This window comes from Sciurus carolinensis, chromosome 14 (assembly GCF_902686445.1).
Source record: "Sciurus carolinensis chromosome 14, mSciCar1.2, whole genome shotgun sequence".
Classification (NCBI taxonomy): domain Eukaryota; kingdom Metazoa; phylum Chordata; class Mammalia; order Rodentia; family Sciuridae; genus Sciurus; species Sciurus carolinensis.
The window spans coordinates 19,758,872-19,775,825 of record NC_062226.1 but is presented as its reverse complement, the minus strand read 5'-3'; the positions used below and the strand labels follow the sequence as shown (position 1 = coordinate 19,775,825).

The 16,954-nt window shown below is 59.7% G+C and overlaps 1 protein-coding gene across 12 annotated transcripts in view; it reads right to left on the bottom strand.

Moving 5' to 3' along the window:
* Positions 1-16,400, bottom strand: part of Akna (AT-hook transcription factor) — a 42,832-nt gene extending 26,432 nt beyond the window's left edge. For 2 of the 12 annotated variants that reach the window (XM_047524630.1, XM_047524626.1), the window contains exons 1-4: positions 7,442-7,731; positions 6,519-6,895; positions 3,038-4,095; positions 1,290-1,364 (exon numbers count right to left, since the gene is read on the bottom strand). In XM_047524630.1, coding sequence (XP_047380586.1) covers positions 1,290-1,364; positions 3,038-4,095; positions 6,519-6,771 — 1,386 coding nt within the window. In that variant the 5' untranslated portion in view covers positions 6,772-6,895; positions 7,442-7,731. Of the gene's footprint in view, positions 1-1,289; positions 1,365-3,037; positions 4,096-5,669; positions 6,100-6,518; positions 6,896-7,441; positions 7,767-7,957; positions 8,144-8,841; positions 8,973-9,300; positions 10,079-11,618; positions 11,781-16,296 lie in introns of those variants that run through there. The other 10 variants (XM_047524620.1, XM_047524621.1, XM_047524619.1 and 7 more) reach the window with 10 other exon arrangements.
* Between the last annotated feature and the right edge of the window lie 554 nt (positions 16,401-16,954).

Genomic DNA, 16,954 nt, shown 5'->3' with positions numbered 1-16,954 from the left:
CTGCCCGGTGCCTGCTGTGCACCAGGCAAGCACCTTCCATGCTCAGCACTCCCTTCAACAGTGGGAGGAGGGAGGAGGGAGGAGAAGCTGCGGCACCCTGCCAGGCCACTTCCGGGCCTTCAGCAACTGCCCCAGCTCAGGCCCCTGGTTTCCTAGTCTGTGAAATGGGGCTGCTGGCAGGTTTAGCCCTGGTGACCAGCTCCTTTCTCCTGGGACTTTCTGGGGTCTGCAGCCCCTGAGAGGGGGCCTCGCCAAGCCCCCGGCTGCCTCCCTTCCAGCCCTGGTTCTGGCTCAGCCCTGGGAGAGCCTAAAGGAGGCGGAGACGCAGCCCAGGTCTGGCCTTCAGGAGGAAGGTGGGCTGAGTCCCCCTCACAGAGGTGCCCATCAGAGCAGGCGGAGGGAGTCCACACTGGGTGGCGGACGTGGGGACGGAGGAGAGCGTGCCCCAGAACGGGCCCCTTCTCTTTTCTCACTGTGGCATCCACCCACACCCGGAAGCACCTCGAGACACCGGAAGCTGCCTGTGCAGGGGCGAGGGTGCGTCCACGCCAGATGAGCAGGGGCCAGGGGAGGGGCTGCCACGCCTCCTTGGCAGCCTCGAGGGGCAAGTGTGGGCATGTGGAGAGCAGGAAGCCACGGGGGCTGTGACGGGCCCACTTCCTGCCTCACCCCAGGAAAGAGGAAGGTCCCAAGAGCAGGATTTGGCCTCTTCCCCAGACAGGTCGGAGCTGGGCAGCACCAGCAGCCCATCTCCAGGGGACATGTCTCCCCTCCACACGACCCGCCACACATGCTGCTCAGTCCCTGTCATGAGGGGCAGGATGTGGGTGAGACAGCAAAGGTGTGACCCAGGAAGACGAGGCCCAGGAAACAAGCACCAGGGGCTCAGAAGAAAGTCTGTGCTATTCCCTTGAGACTCAGAGAGTCCAAGTAATTTCCTTAAGGTCACATGGCTGGTTAGTGATGGAGTAAGGCATTGCTCCCCAGCGGACTTACCCCAAAGCTCATCTAAGAAGGAAAAAGCTTCTGGTGAATTTCCTGGGCACCCCAGAGTTAAGCGTTCACAGATATCTAAGCTCATCAGCAGTGGGCCCAGAGAGGGTAAAGTCATGGCCCAAGGTCACGGAGAGACTGAGGTTGGATCAGAACTGAGGTCCCACCATCCTCAGGAGGGACCACTGCATGTGGGACCTTTCCTTTTCTAAGGTGAGGCAGGAGATGGTGGCCTTTCCCTAAGACCATGAGAAAGTGCCACCTCCGGGGGCCTTGGACCCCTCCCCGCCAGGTACCTTGGCCCCAAGGCGCAGCTGGTCGATGGTGTTCTCGGCCTCCGCATACTTGGTGAGGAGCTTGTGGTAGTCCTCCTGCGGGAAGGAGAGCACCGCGTCACACGCCAGGCACGCAGCACGCCCTCCCTGCCAGAGCCCCTGCAGGCTGCCCCCTCCTGGGGTCCCGGTCCTTGAGCAGACTTCACCAGGCCACCATGCACACAGACCCCCTCCAGACCCTGGAGTGGCAGCAGCCGACAGCAAGGCCACTGCGGGGAGCCTGGTGAGGCCTCGGCAGGGCACCTGGGTGCTCGCCACCCTGCAGGGCTGTCCCTTCTCTCTTCCTTGTCCACAGTCCCTGCCCCGCACTGGGGTAAGGACACCCAGCTTTGTAAGTACTTTTAAATGGCTGGCTGGGTGAATCACCCGAGAGTCCCTAGACAGGAAAACAGACGACTCAAAAGTCACAGCTTCATTTACGACGAATCTGCTTTCAACAAAGGCAGATTGTTTGACTTGTCATCAAAACAAGTCCGTCACACACAAGAAGCAAAAGCCAGCATCACCGATCACCTGCGCAGGATGAGAGGCAGCCGACTCAAGGCTCTGAAGACACGTCAGGAAAAGGCCGGAGGAGCCTTCTCGGGGCTTCCCCACGCCAGCCAGGCCTTGGCCACCACCCCGCGAGAGGCAGACGTTTACTTTTAGATTTCTGGTACTGAAGCACGAGGAGTGACAACATAGGAATACTGGCATTTTGTCACCCCAAATGAAGGGCGTGGTCAAGGTCACGACCGTCTGGCTGCGCACATCACAATCGAGGCCCTTCCCTGAGGGAGGCCAGCAGGCCTGCTGGGCAATCTGCGGTCACACACCCCTTCCCCGGAGCCTGGGTCTACAGGGGACAATCACGCACAGACAACTCTGGCCCAAAAAAGCTTCTTGCTCAGAACCTACGGGCAGCCAGGAAAAGGGGACAATTGGCACCATGAAATGCCACAGGTGCAAGGATGCAGGATGCAGGCGGCTCCCAGAGATCCAGCCTCCGACAATTAATTAGGAGGAAGAAGCAAGAGCAGAGACATGGGTCAAGAGAGACTTGGAAAGAAGGGAAAAAGAAAAAGGCAGGGTGGCGGGAAAGGCATGCGAGCCACACGTCAGGCTCGTCAGACGGGAGCCGTGTCTGGACCCTGAGTCAAACTCCCTGAAAGGAACACCAGGGCCCAGAGACCGCAAGAGCCGAGAGCCGCCTGGATACCTGACACCACAGGGTGAGGAACCGGTGTTAGCTTTCAGGCACCAGGGTGGCACTGCCGTTATGCTTAAAGTAAGTCCTCATCTCCGCACACAGGCACGCTGAGATACGAAGTGACTGGGTGCCTGGAACTTTGCCTGTAGATGGGGCTCGAGGGGGAGAGTCAGGCACAGATGAAAATCAAGGCTTTGGCAGGGGCTGGGCAGGCGATGCAGGGCACAGGGACAAGGCGCCATATTACACTATTTGCTCTCCTGAATATGTTTGAGTTTGTTCACAGCAGAAGTTGACAACAAGCAAATAGATCATGCAAGCAGATCAAGCTTGAGACATGAGCAGAGTTGTTGCTTTTTTTGAGCAAAAGGCTTTTAGTTCTGCGTCATGGCTCTGGAGACAGCTCTCCCTCCACCAGCAGGGGACTCCTGGCCAGACCCAAGGCCTCCGATCCCCACCTGCCTCCATCACAGCCAACAGGTAGCCAGGTGTCCTGATCCTCGATGGGAGCCCCGCTTACCTGGAGTTGATGGACCAGCTCAGTGGCCTGTTCAGGCGTCTGAAACTCCTGTGGTACCCTGGTGACAGGGTGGGCAGGAGGTGGGTCTTTGGCCAGGGAGGCTTCTCCGCTGCTCAGCAGCACCTCCCGCACAATCTCAGCCGGTGACTTGAAGATCAGGGGCCTAGCCGGGCCCTGGGGCTGCTTGTTATGGCTTCTGGACTTGGGGGGGCGGTAGCTCTCATCTTTGGGAAACCTCACTCGCGGCCCCACCTTGGAGAAATCAGGGAGCGGGTAGTTCAGACGCCCCCGGCCGTACTTGGGGGCATCAGAAGAGGAGTGGTTGGCCAGAGTGGCTCCGTGGCTGGGCAGAGACCTGTCCTTCCGAGCTGGCCGAGGCCGAGGATTCGGGGGGCTGATGGAGCCGGTGAAGCGGCAGGGCAACGGCCTAGGTGACGTCTTGGTCTGCTTCCAGGCCTGGTCTGCAGGCAGGGGCAGGCTGGTGGTTTCTCTCTTCCATCTGCCGGCAGCGTTCTGGGGGCTCTGGGCTGGTGGTGCTGAGGGGTCCTGGAATTCTGTGGGCGTTGCCGGAGCAACACTGCCTCCGGTTCTGTCATCTGGGTTTAGGTGGTGGTGGGGGCTCTGTGGCAGGGCTTCTGCCAGGGCAGCGGGCTGGGGGACATCAGCCTCTCCTTCCCAGGTAGAATCAAGGCTGTCACTGCTGCGGCTCATGCTCATGGTCCCACTGCTCCAAGACCTGGTAGAGCCGAGTTCAACAGATGGGTTGACCTCAGAATGTTCTGGAAGTTTGCTTCCACTGGCTTGTTCGCCAGAGGCCACCCAGCCTCTGACCTGACTCCGCCCCAGGGCCATAGGGCAGGTGTTCCCACTGTGCTCTGGGTGGAGAGCAGCCTCCTGCCCCGGCCTTGGGGAGCTCTCTCCAGGGTCCTCAGCCTCAGGACTTCCAGGGGTTTCATCTGGCTCTTCTTCAGTCATGTCCAACTGATGGTCCTGCTGGGCGAGCCAGTTGAGAGGCAGGGTGGAACTTTCTGGGCTGTCCACATCCTCTGCTTCAACCTCTGGAAAGACAGGCCACCATCACTTAGCAAGGGTCCAGTCGGGCTGTGTAACCTAACCCCATGTCGATCTCTGGCTTGCACTGTTCCTCATGGGGGGATGGCAAGAATCCTGACGAGCCCTCCACACAGCCAAGGCCTTTTATAACACCTTTTCTGGGGGTCTCAACAGTCCTCCAACTCAAACCTCACACCCAGTTGAGCCCCACCCCCTGCCGGGTCTCCCATCTCAGCTAATGGCAACGTGGCCCCACCCTGCTGCACAAGACAGAGGCCTGGAGGCATCTTGGTCACTTCTCTCCCAATCTCAGACTTGCTGACGCTCTTAAGTCTGTCAGTACCACTGCTCCGGCCCACGTGCCTGAGCACTGCAGTGGCCACCTACTCCTCTCCTCAGGCCACACCCCATCCCTTGAAAACTCATCTATTGCTCCCTGTTGCTCCAGGACAAAAGCAGAGCCCTAAGGTCCCTGCCACTCCAACCCCACGGGCTTCTGACCCATTTCTCTCCGTGTTCCCCTAGGTGCTCCCTGCTCCCCACGGAGCCCCCTCATTCCCTGCAGGGCGCACACCCTTCTCCCTCTGCAGGGCTCTCCTCTCTGCCTCTCCAGGGAGCACCTTCCTATTTGTCCTTGAGATGCTAGCTCCACCTCGACTCTGCGAAGGAAGTCGGCAGCTCCCTGACTAGGCTGTGTTCTCCCGTTTACGGACTCCGGTGGGACGGGCGGCTGCACTTTGCCACACCCATGTCAGGGACCGTGGCCCATTTGGTTATGTGAGCAGCTCATAGTGAAGCTGCCCCGCTCCACTGCCCGCTCCACAGGCAAGGCAGGCGCCGGCGGGCACGGCTGCATCTGCAGAGTGGGTGCCCGACTCCACGCTGCCTGACGGGAAGCGGGGGCGGGGGACGGTCCAGCACGGGGAGCCCCAGGATGGAGGAGCTGCGTTGATTATTACACCATAGGTGCTGGGGAGTAGCCACCCCACCCAGCACCCCATCCTCTCACCGCCCACCCAGCACTCCGTCCTCTCACCCCCCACCCACCCATCTGCCCGACATCCAACAGCTATGATCACTGAGCACCAGGTCTTTCTTCTTCTGGGATAGAAACAGTTCTATGAGCTAGTCTGGGTGATGCCAAGAACAGGCTCTCTGCTCTGGCTGGACACAACTTTGTCACCCGGTGTCACCTGCGCCTCCCATGCTCTTTCCCCTCCCTTAACAGCCCCTTCAGAGCGGTGCACCTGAAGCCCAGAGACATTAACTTGCTCCTGGGTAACTTCAGAGACACCCTGGACCTGGAACCGAGGCCCGGCATGCAGTCCAGTGTGTCCGTCCCCGAGGGGAAGAGTGGACCCTGGAGCCGGGGTTCACTCAGGTCCTCTGACCCCTCCCTGGGGCCACAGGCAAGTCACTGACCTCTCTGGTGTCCTTATTCAAACTTGAGGCCTGGCCCTACCTGGCAGAGCATGGAGTGAAGGGAGGGGAGGGCCGGGCCCCGTCCAGTCCTGTGCCCAGCACACAGTGAGGACCAGGACATGGTGGCAGCTGTTACATCATAGCAGGGGTTAGTTACCATGTGACCCCAGGAAGGACGCCTCTCTGCTGTCACCCAGTGCTTCTCAGTCCCCCTTCCCTGAAGGAGCTCAGAAAGGCCACTGAGCAGCAACTGGGCAGATGCACGGGAGTGGATCAGGCACGAGACGGTCCAGCTGAATGGTCTCTCCACCCCTCAGGGCTCCGCTGATGCCCAGGGCCCTGACACGGGCCTTTCCTTCATGATCTCAGAGCAATCGCACCCATGTGTCAAGTTCTGTGTTCAAGGGCACGAGTGCTCCGTTCACAGAGGGGGCAACTGAGGTTCAGGGAGGAGGAGCCACCAAGCAAAGCCAGGGAGCTGGCTGGTCTAGGTCGGTCTCGATGCAAAGGGAAACAAGGAATGCCAAGATGACCCTGCCGGCTGGGATTTCAAAAGTCTTCAACATGAACATGGTCCTGGAACTGAGCAATTCACATCAGCAAAGACGCTACAGAACCAAGAGCAAGGACAAGCCTGTCTCTGTGCCATCTACCATCAGAAAGCACGAGGAGCGCGTGAAGGCCTGTGTCAGGAGGGGCAGTGGAAGGTGTCTGGGGAGCGGAAAGCGAGCAGAGGGGCAGGACGCTGTTCCAGACCCACGTCCCGTCTGCACACCCGTGCTGGGGACATGGGCGGTTCTCGGTGGGTGGGATGAGAACGATTTTCATCCCGGATGCAATGCGCAGCGTTACTTATACCCTTGAGGTCATTAAAGTTTTAAGTCATAGGCTTCGTACAGTTTAATTAAGACACTTAAGGCTCCCCCACTCCACACCCTCCGCGGGAAGCTGGGATGTTTGGGGGACAAGATGTGACTGCAGGGTGGGAGTGGGGGCTCAGACTGACCTTCTCCTGAAGACGCTCCTGACGCCTGGGGGCCTGGGGCCCACGCCAGGGGCAGCAGGTGCTGCTGGGCCAGGCGGAAGTCCTCCAGGAGCTCAGGGCTGGCGCCACCGGGGAAGGGCTGCCCGTCCCCCCAGCCGTGGGCATTCCTCCTCTCCGCAGCCTCTTCCTCAGCCCAGGCCCAGCGCCGCCGCTGCTGGGGCCCCTTCCCTAGGCCTGGCCCGGCCCAGCGGACCTCAGTCCCTGAGCTGGCCATCAGCCTGGCTCGGGCTTCACCTCGGGCTTCACCTCGGGCGCTTCATCCTCAGGAGACAGAGCTGCTGCTGGGGACCCCCGAGTCACCGCAGGCTCATCTCAGCACCAGCCATCCTGCCTGTGACCTGTTGAGGACACACCAAGAGACAACACTCATGTCAGTAGACCCTTTGTTCAGATCAAGAAGTCACCACAGGACTCAGGAGTCAGAGGGTCCTGGTTCACTCCGCTCCGTCCTCCTGAAGCTGTGGGACCTTGGGGGAGTCATTTTGTCTTCATTTGCTACATTGGTAACACTGGAATGAACATTCCTCTCCCTCCAGGACACTAGATAAGGAAGCCCTGGGCCCGCACACTGACCACAGGTGTCTGGTGTTACTGTTATCACTGGCTACCCAGGGACTGTTCCTTTGGACCAGGTTCCACGCACAGGCCCTGCTCCCTGGGGGACTGACAGCCTGGGTGGGGGAGCAGACAGACACCCAGGCCTGCAGAGCTCCAGGTGAGAAGAGGTGGGGGAGGAGTGGGGCCAGCGCAGAGGCCACTTCCTCTGGGGACCTTCCCTTTCCTCCCTGGGGGTAGAATTTAGGTTCAAAGTGGGGAATGCTGAAAAGATCATCTCAGTATCTGAAATAATTGAAAACAGGCACTCAAACAAACACACTCCACACCTGTTCACAACAGCCCGAAGGTGAAGCACCGGGGAGTCCCGGATGGGTGGATGCACAGGCTATTTGTGGTTTCTGCACACGATGCCCCAGAAAGGGATGAAGGGGGACGAAGGGGGTGGAGTCTTGACACCTGTCCCTCACGTCATGCTAAGTGAGGGGAGCCAGACACACAAGCCACCCTGTGCACGATGCCCTGTACAAGCGATGTCCAGACGAGGCAAGTCAACAGAGGGCAGGCAGGACAGGGTGGCCGAGGTAGGGGACAGAGTGGTCCAGAACTGCTCGATGGGCACAGGGTTTCCTTTTGGGATGACAAAAGTGTTCTGGAACGGCAGAGGGAGGGTGACCCAGCGTTGTGAACGTACTAACTGCCACTGAACCCTTCTTGAAATGGTTAATTTCGTGTTATAATTAATTTCACTTCAATAAAGAAGAAAAACCAGAGTATTCCAGATAAGGGGACCAGGGGGCGAGCCTGGTGAGCACTATACTGGCCAAGAGGAGGCTTTCACGTACTGTGGCGACTGGGACCTGGTGATGCTGATGGCAGGGGAGGCAAGGGTAGGGCAGCCAGCCCCGGAGGGCCCCTCGGGTCCCTCAAGAAGAGTGTGGTCCAGGGGAGCTTCAGGCCCTTCTCTGGCTCTCCAGGAGAGTGAAGCTGAGTCGGAGGCCCGGCCACAGGGCTGGCTGCCGGGACAGAGCCTGGTGAAGCAGAAGGCGGGCCGAGGAGGCCCCATGGCTCCCTTCCGCTGTCCTCGCCTCCTGCCCTTCCTCCCTCTGCTGCTTTCAACTCCCCTGTTATGCAAACACCTTCTAGCACTCCCTGTGCCAAGCACTGTGCCAGGCCTGGAACCCCAGGCCGACAGAGCAGGGGCACAGCCCACCCTCGGAGCTCCCGGCCATGGAGTCTCAAAGAACTGGACCTCGTCTGGGTGGCAGGGCCCGGCGAGCTCATGCACAGGTCTTCCTCTACAGGTGGGAAAGCAAACCCAAGGAGTGGAAGGCCTTGCCCGAGGCACGCAGGGGTCAGGCAGGCATGGGCTCTTCCCTCTGTGCTGTGGCCCAGTGGGGACAACGGCAGGCCTTTACCTTGTGAGCCACTGAATCCTGCAGGAGCCTCGCTCCCTTCAGTAGAGAGTGAACAGGCAGCTATTTCTGGACACACACTCCCCAGGGAGCAGCTCAGCCCTGGAAAGGCCGCCTCTCAAGGACTGGGGCAAGCACAGGGAGCAACTCCCCGGCTCGTGCAGCCCCGCTCAGGGATGGGGCTCCAGGGCTTCTCCTCTCTCCCTCCTGCCTGTTCCTCCTCTCTTTCCCCTAGTGCCGAGCCCCAGAATTTCTTCCGTATCAACCCTCAGTCCCACCGTCTCCACCACGTGTGATGTCCCCACTCTGCCCACCTGGCTGGACACTTGATATCTTCTCAATCTGCTTCCCCTGCCTCTGGTCACAGGTGAACTTCTTTCAAACGATAAAGCTGAAGCTCAGCAGAGACTAGTGACGAGGCCAAGGTCCCCCAGCTGGTCAGTGCCTGGGCAGACCTGCAACTGTCAGTCCTGGCCTGGTGGGCTCCTGATTTTTATTCTTAATCATAACTCATCGTTAAGAATACTCTCGCTCCCATACATAGATATACATGTATATATGTAAATGTGTACATACATATTTTTCTTACAACTTCACATATACAATCTTGGGCTAATATACTATGGGTATTAGATAGAATATCTTCAAAAGTTAATTTTCCAAAAGGTGCGATAGAAAACGATTATTTTAAATAGAAGCGCTAGTCCTCCTGGGTTCCCCTGCCTTCTGTACAAACTGTGGCCCTCCCGGAAATCCCTGGCAGTGACCCTGACCTTGAGTGTACGTGAGAATCCTCTGAGCAGGTAGGTGCCAGGGTCCAGCTGCAGAGAGCCTGGCTCTGCTGGGGACGGGCCCAGGAGCTGCACTTAGCCGGGCCTCGGGCAGGGCCGCTCTTGGAAGCTCACTGGCTGCTCCTTCTTCCCAGGACCTACAGCAGCAGGTGCTGGAGGTGCTCCCGACTACCTGCTGCTTCTCTCTCCGAAGCCTCCACTGACGAAGAGCTGGGGGAGGTGTGTGGTTTTCTGACTTTTTGAAGGGCCTTTTTCTAGCCCTGCCACAGGGCAGCCTGACCAATCACAGAGGCCTGTGTGTGCACAAAGAGGAACATCCTGTCTCCTGGGATGACTCAGTCACTGCAGAAATCTCACTGTGACCAGGGGATGTGACTGTCAGAGGCCACTGCGGTCGCTGGCTGCAGTTCTGCAATTGCCCCTCGGGCCCCTAAGTCTGTGAGCCTGGGCAAGACCTATGTCCACCATGCCAGCCAAAGCCTTCAGTGCCACCAAGCCCAGCACCCACCAGCTAGTCAGTCGACAGACACACATTAGTGCCCATCATGTGCTGGAGCGGTAACAAGAGAAGCAGGCTGGGCATCGTGTGCCCCCGTGTTGCTGCCACTCAGCGTGTGTGACCGGGCTGGAGCTGTCCTCACTGTACACAGAAAACACCACGCCCTGGCTGCTGCCGAGAGGGCAGGGCCCTGCTGGGCAGGAGGCAGGCAGGGGGGCTGAAGACTGCCTCAGAACTGTCACCCTCCTCCGTGGGGTCACACTGCAAAGGACCAAAGAGACATACGGAACACCCAGTGGGTGCAAATCAATTAAAACAAAACAAAACAACCCTGGGACCTCCTACTGGGTCCTACAGACACAGGAATACAGAAAAGAGTAGAAGTTTTCCAAATTCCATACTGGATGGGAAGGGGACATTACAGAAGGGACACTGAAGGAGGAAGCTTTAGGGCGGGCTTGAGAGAGAAAGCGGATTTGGGGGAGAGCGAGGAAAGGCACTCTGGGCAGAGGGACAGTGCAGGCAAAGGCACCGGGTCCAAAGGCAGGAGCTGAACTTGGAGAGCTAGGCAGGCAGGGCCAAAGGCAGCAGCCTTCAGGAGGGCAGGGTGGGCTTGGCTGCTCCTCCTGCCAAACCTGAGCCGGAACTGACCCCAGGAGGCCCAGCCCCGTCAGGACCAAGGCCCCCAAGGACTGGGCCTCTGGGCTCAGGGTCCCCACGTGCCCTGGACCACCCCACCTTCTGCAAATCGGCTCCCTACCTCCATGTCGCCCTGGTGACCTTCTTAAGGTTCTCGGGAAGGCCAGACTCCTCTTCCCCACCAGCCCACACAGAAGGGGCTCCTCAGCCATTCCAAAACTGAAGGCCCTTCCCTCCTGGCTCAGGGCTGGTGCCATCTGATTCCTGGGTGCTACTGCTTGTGCTGCCACACCGCCTACCCCGGCCTCCTCGTGCCCTCCAAGGAGGCTGTCCAGGGACACCCTCTGCTCCCACCCGACCCTGACATCTCCCACTCGAGGAAACAGGCACAGACAAGAAGCAGGCCCTCAGAGACTCACAGCCACAAGCCAGGGTGCTCTGGGGCGCCAGGACTCAAACGAAGGCCACCAGACTGGTGGGGCAGCAGGAGCACAGGGAAGGAAGCCTCTCCCCCACCCGCCCCGTGGCCAGCAGCTGGGTCTGCAGGAGAGCTGGCCATGGAGCTCAGTGGCCCGATCAGCTGGCAGGGCACAGACCGCTGCTTTCAAGGGTTGGTCTTGGGCTGTGCAGAGGCCAGACCTCAAAGAAGTGCGGGCCACTCCCTCTGGATGCCCACTCTCCCCAGCAGGGGTTGAGGAGGAAGAGGAAAGGGGCCTGGGCCTTGGGGACTCTGCTCCCACCATCCTCTGACCCTCAGAACCTGGGCTTTCTGCCTGCCCTTATGTAGCAGAAAGGCCACTCCTGGGGGGACCCCTGCTGCCTCCCGAGCTGCTTCCCATCCTGCGTGTCTCTGAGGCCCCTTAGCAACCCGGAGTACCAACTCTGCATGTGCAGGAGAGGAGGGCCAGGCACACAGAGGGACAACACCATCCAAGTTCCCGAGAGACTGGAATCTGGGCTGGGCCTGGACTCTAGCACCCTGAGCCTGAGCAAATCCCTAAAGTCCACCCTGGCCTGGGGGACGGCCCGTTAAGCCCAGAGAGAAGTGGTAACAGCTGCCGCAGGGCGACTTCCTGACTGGGCTGGTCTGGCTGTCCGGAGTCTGCTCTGCGACTGGCCGGTCCGCAGGGAGGGCGTCCTTCCCGCCAGCCCGCCTCCTTACCTCGCCGGGGATCCACCGCCATCCTGCCGCTGGGGCTCAGGGGACCTGCCCGGGAGGCCTTTGTTCCAGGGAGGCGCCTGCCCCCATTGCGCCCTGGCCCGCCGCGGGCTGCTCTGCCAGGCAGCCCAAGCTGCGCTCACAGACGAGCATCGCTCCCCACCGCTCCCGCCCGCGCAGCTGAGGCCACCGCCTGCCTCGGCAGGAAGCGCCCGGCCTGATTTCCTACAAGTGTTTGTCAGAAGGAGGGGGTTTGCGGCGTGCAGAGCAAGAGCCGGAGGCTTAACCCCTTGCAGTTCAAATGCAGGTCCTGGCGGCCCAGGCAAGGTGCTTGCGGGATCTTCTCATGTCTCGGGCGTGGGACCATCTTACCCACTACTCTCCAGGTACAGACTGACAGACTGGAGCCCAGAGACGTTTAGAGGCTTGGCAAGGTCACACAGCTGTGCCTGGGAGGAGGCCTGAAGCCTCTACCCTCTGGGGCTTCTTCTTCCTCCCATGACCTTGGCCGAGGCTGCCTGTCTGCACAGCGGGAGCTCAGACTGGGGTCACTGGCGCCCGTTCAGCTCCAAGGCTACTTGCCAAATGAGACCCGCCACCCCAGGGGGGGTGAGGTTCCTCGCCTCGGCCATGCATCACCCTGACATGGGCGCACAGCCACCCCGGGGTAGGGAACTGGCTGATCCGGTGAACTTCCCTGTTTTGAGTCCCCAGGAGGACCCCCCAGAGATCCAGGCAGATTCATCCAGTGGCCATGCCATCCTGCCCCAGGCTGCCCGCTGCTCATTCAGCAGGCGCCCCGGAGCTCTGCTGCAGGGCTTGTGCTGGGCGTACGGCCGGCGGCCGGCGTAGCTGGGGGCGCCCTGCCTCCCGCTGCCCTGAGACACACGAGGAGCGCGTGTGTAGAGGGGGCAGTGGTGCCTGCATCCCAGGCTGCGCCTGCACTTCTGATGCCAGGGCTCGCCCAGAGCAGCAGAGTCTCCCTCGGGTCACCGTGACTTCCAGGGTCCAGGTGGCTGGGGCTGTGCCCCGTGGAGAAGCCGCGGGACCAGAGCGGCAGGTTGGGGAGGAGGGTTGGGACAGGCAGGAAGGGGACAGGAAGGTGGGGCCAGAGCATTGGCAGGAGGGCTGGGCCACCCTCCCAGAAGGCAGGTGCAGGGCCCAAGGCGGGAGCCGGCTGGGCTGGCCTGAGAGGAGACCAGCAAGGCCAGCCAGAGTGGCGGAGCCACGGTGGAGAGGGGCACGCCGGCCCACGGGGCTCAGGGAGCAGCGAGCAGTGGAGAGCCCTGGAGCTGTCCTAGAGGTCCAGGTGGCTGACAGCAGCGGTCCCCATTGGAGAAAGGGCGTCCCGACCTGCGTCCCAGCCCCACCTCTGGCTGGCTGTCACCTCCGACCTCCTTTAAGCCTAGGTTTCTGGGCCTGCAAACTGGGGACAGGAGTCGCCATGCCACAGTGTGGAGAGGACTCCTGCCAAGGGCGGGGCAGGGGACCCCGAGCACCTCAGGGGCACCTCAGCACTCAGGCAGCCAGCTCGCCACCACTCCTACTAGGGCTGACCAGGTCCAAGGCTCTGGTCCCCTCCATGGGCTGAAGGGGAGGGCTTGTCCTGCGGCCTGGGGCACCTTCTGCAGCAGTGAACGTCTGCTGAGAGCGAGTGAGCAGGTGACTGAGTGGATGGGTGGGTGACTGAGTGAGTGACTGAGTGACTGAGTGGGCGAGTGAGTGGATGGATGGGTGACTGAGGGAGTGAGTGGGCGAGTGAGTGGATGGATGGGTGACTGAGGGGGTGACTGAGTGGATGGATGGGTGACTGAGGGGGTGAGTGGATGGATGGGTGACTGAGTGGGTGAGTGGATGGATGGGTGACTGAGGGGGTGAGTGGATGGATGGTGACTGAGGGGGTGAGTGGATGGATGGGTGACTGAGTGACTGAGTGGATGGATGGGTGACTGAGTGACTGAGTGGATGGATGGGTGACTGAGGGGGTGACTGAGTGGATGGATGGGTGACTGAGGGGGTGAGTGGATGGATGGGTGACTGAGGGGGTGAGTGGATGGATGGGTGACTGAGGGGGTGAGTGGATGGATGGGTGACTGAGTGGGTGAGTGGATGGATGGGTGACTGAGGGGGTGAGTGGATGGATGGGTGACTGAGGGGGTGAGTGGATGGATGGGTGACTGAGTGACTGAGTGGATGGATGGGTGACTGAGTGACTGAGTGGATGGATGGGTGACTGAGGGGGTGACTGAGTGGATGGATGGGTGACTGAGTGACTGAGTGGATGGATGGGTGACTGAGTGACTGAGTGGATGGATGGGTGACTGAGGGGGTGAGTGGATGGATGGGTGACTGAGTGACTGAGTGGATGGATGGGTGACTGAGGGGGTGAGTGGATGGATGGGTGACTGAGTGGGTGAGTGGATGGATGGGTGACTGAGTGACTGAGTGGATGGATGGGTGACTGAGGGGGTGAGTGGATGGATGGGTGACTGAGTGACTGAGTGGATGGATGGGTGACTGAGTGACTGAGTGGATGGATGGGTGACTGAGGGGGTGACTGAGTGGATGGATGGGTGACTGAGGGGGTGAGTGGATGGATGGGTGACTGAGGGGGTGAGTGGATGGATGGGTGACTGAGTGACTGAGTGGATGGATGGGTGACTGAGGGGGTGAGTGGATGGATGGGTGACTGAGTGACTGAGTGAATGGGTGGGTGACTGAGGGGGTGACTGAGTGGATGGATGGGTGACTGAGGGGGTGAGTGGATGGATGGGTGACTGAGTGGGTGAGTGGATGGATGGGTGACTGAGTGACTGAGTGGATGGATGGGTGACTGAGGAGGTGAGTGGATGGATGGGTGACTGAGTGACTGAGTGGATGGATGGGTGACTGAGGGGGTGACTGAGTGGATGGATGGGTGACTGAGGGGGTGAGTGGATGGATGGGTGACTGAGTGGGTGAGTGGATGGATGGGTGACTGAGGGGGTGAGTGGATGGATGGGTGACTGAGTGACTGAGTGGATGGATGGGTGACTGAGGGAGTGAGTGGATGGATGGGTGACTGAGGGGGTGAGTGGATGGATGGGTGACTGAGGGGGTGAGTGGATGGATGGGTGACTGAGTGACTGAGTGGATGGATGGGTGACTGAGGGGGTGAGTGGATGGATGGGTGACTGAGTGACTGAGTGGATGGATGGGTGACTGAGGGGGTGAGTGGCCTTCCCCACAGTCAGCTTGCAGAGTCGGCAGAGTGGGGCTGGCACGGGACGCCTGGCGGAGCCCCGCCCCTCCGTGTCTTCCCTGCCTTTCACTCACATCTGGCTGGCAGGGCTCCACCCCCGCCCCAGCCCACTGTGGAGCTGAGCCAAGCCCCGGGGGCCCATGTGGGCCATTGTGAGAGAGGCGGGCTCCCCTGACATCCTGTCACTCATCAACCCACCCTCCCTGGTCATTAATGCGGGCAGCTCTGCCAGCCAGGCCAGGTGGCTCCGCTGGCAGGCACCCCACCCCGGGTCCCAGATCACCAAGCCCTTCCCGGGCAGCCTTCCTCAGGGGGCCAGCACTTACCCCCCAAGCCCTGCTCACCCAGCCTGGGGCACACCCAGGACACGGGAGGCCACAGCTGCTGACCCGCTGAGCCCTGAACAGTCAACCCTCAGACCTCGTCCTCTGGTCCAGGGCTGCAGGACAGCCACCCTGGGGAGCCCGGGGCCGGCGACCTCAGGAGACGCGCTGTGCTGCTCTGTCTCTGGCTCCTCCTAGGCCTCCCACCTCTCCCTGCCCCAGCAATGGCCCCCTCTCCAGTTCACCCACAGTCTGCTGCCCAGGTTGCTAATTCACCCCTGGAATTAAAATCCAAGGGAGTTGGTGGCGGAGGGCAGGTGAGGACTTCAGGAGTGGACCAAGAACAGAGAGAAGCCTGGCTTTGGGAAGCGGAGACCCAACCCCAGCCTGGGTGACCCAGGACAAGTGTCTTCCCTTCTCAGAAGCCAGGGCTTAATGAGATTCTCTCTGAGGCCCTCAGAGATAATCCTCTAACCCGACCTCCAGGGTTCTCCGTTCATTTGCCCACGGGCAGCCCAGGGCCTTGTGAGCAAGTGGAAACTCTAGGTCCTCCTCTGGAAGCTGTGTGGCCTCAGGAAAGTCACTTAACCATTCTGAACCCCAGATTCCCTATCTGTAAGATGCAGGCAATGTGGACTCCACCTGGTTCTCGGGATGCTAAATGAGATTATGTGCCTCAAGTTCTTAGCACTCACAAACAATGGCTTCGGCCTCAGCGAAACACCCCGTGCAGCCTGATCCCTGCAAGAACAGCTTTACCGTTCCTGACTCTGGAGCTTCCCCCCAGTATCAGCCAAAGTTCTAGTTTGGAAGCCCAGATACAGAAAGGGACAGCCAGTCCTTCCAAGAGGAGGGAAATGCTACCGTCTCCCGGTAGACCCCAAACCAGTCCTGGGGGCTGGTGACCCAGCTAGAAACAGGGTCCCCACCCTGAGTAGTTACAGAAGGCAGGAAACAGGCCTCCCTTAGCCAATCGAGACACAGGTTACCCGGAGGGTGAGGCACAGGTGCCCACGCCCCACAATTAATGCTTTTCAAGAAATCAAAAACACGAGAACAGGCCACAGTGTACTGCTCACAGCAAAACTTCGCTGAGCACCTACTATGCGACCGGTACCTTGTTAACACCTCTGCATTGCTTCGTTTTCACTACTTAGCCCTGGTGCCAATCCAAGGGGGCAGACGTGTCACAGGTGGGGAACGTGGGTTCCAGCCTGTCCACATCCAGGAAGCACAACCTTCACCACCTCGTGACTGAAACCTGCAGCGGTGAGAAGGTTGGAAATAATCTCAGTGTCCAACACAAGGGGATCCGTGAAATGAACTGCATTCCACTCAAAGGGAGACTCTGCAGCCACCAAAGGCATGCTGCAGGGGAATCAAAATGGTAAAAAGTCGTGGTGCCTTAAGAGAACCAGCCAGTTATACAGTGATAGGGGTGGAGTCTGAGTCCACAGATGGAAAAGAAAATACAGTAAAACACAGAAGAAGAGAGGGAGACAAGGAAAAAGAAAGAAAATGTTTGCGATGATTATCACCAGGTGGAGTTGTAGGCAAGTTTACCTTTTCATTATGCATATCTTCTAAAAATAACAGCTGCTTTAACATAAGCATTAAATGAACATCTGCTAGCTGTGAGACACACCACCCTGGGTCTGCACAGGGCTTTGTTCTGTGGAGACCTGGGGCGTGTCCCTCCTCGGCTCTCCACCTATGAAGACGGGGGCCAGTGGCCTGGCTGTGAGGCCTCAGGAGCTCTGGCATTCCGTGCCTGC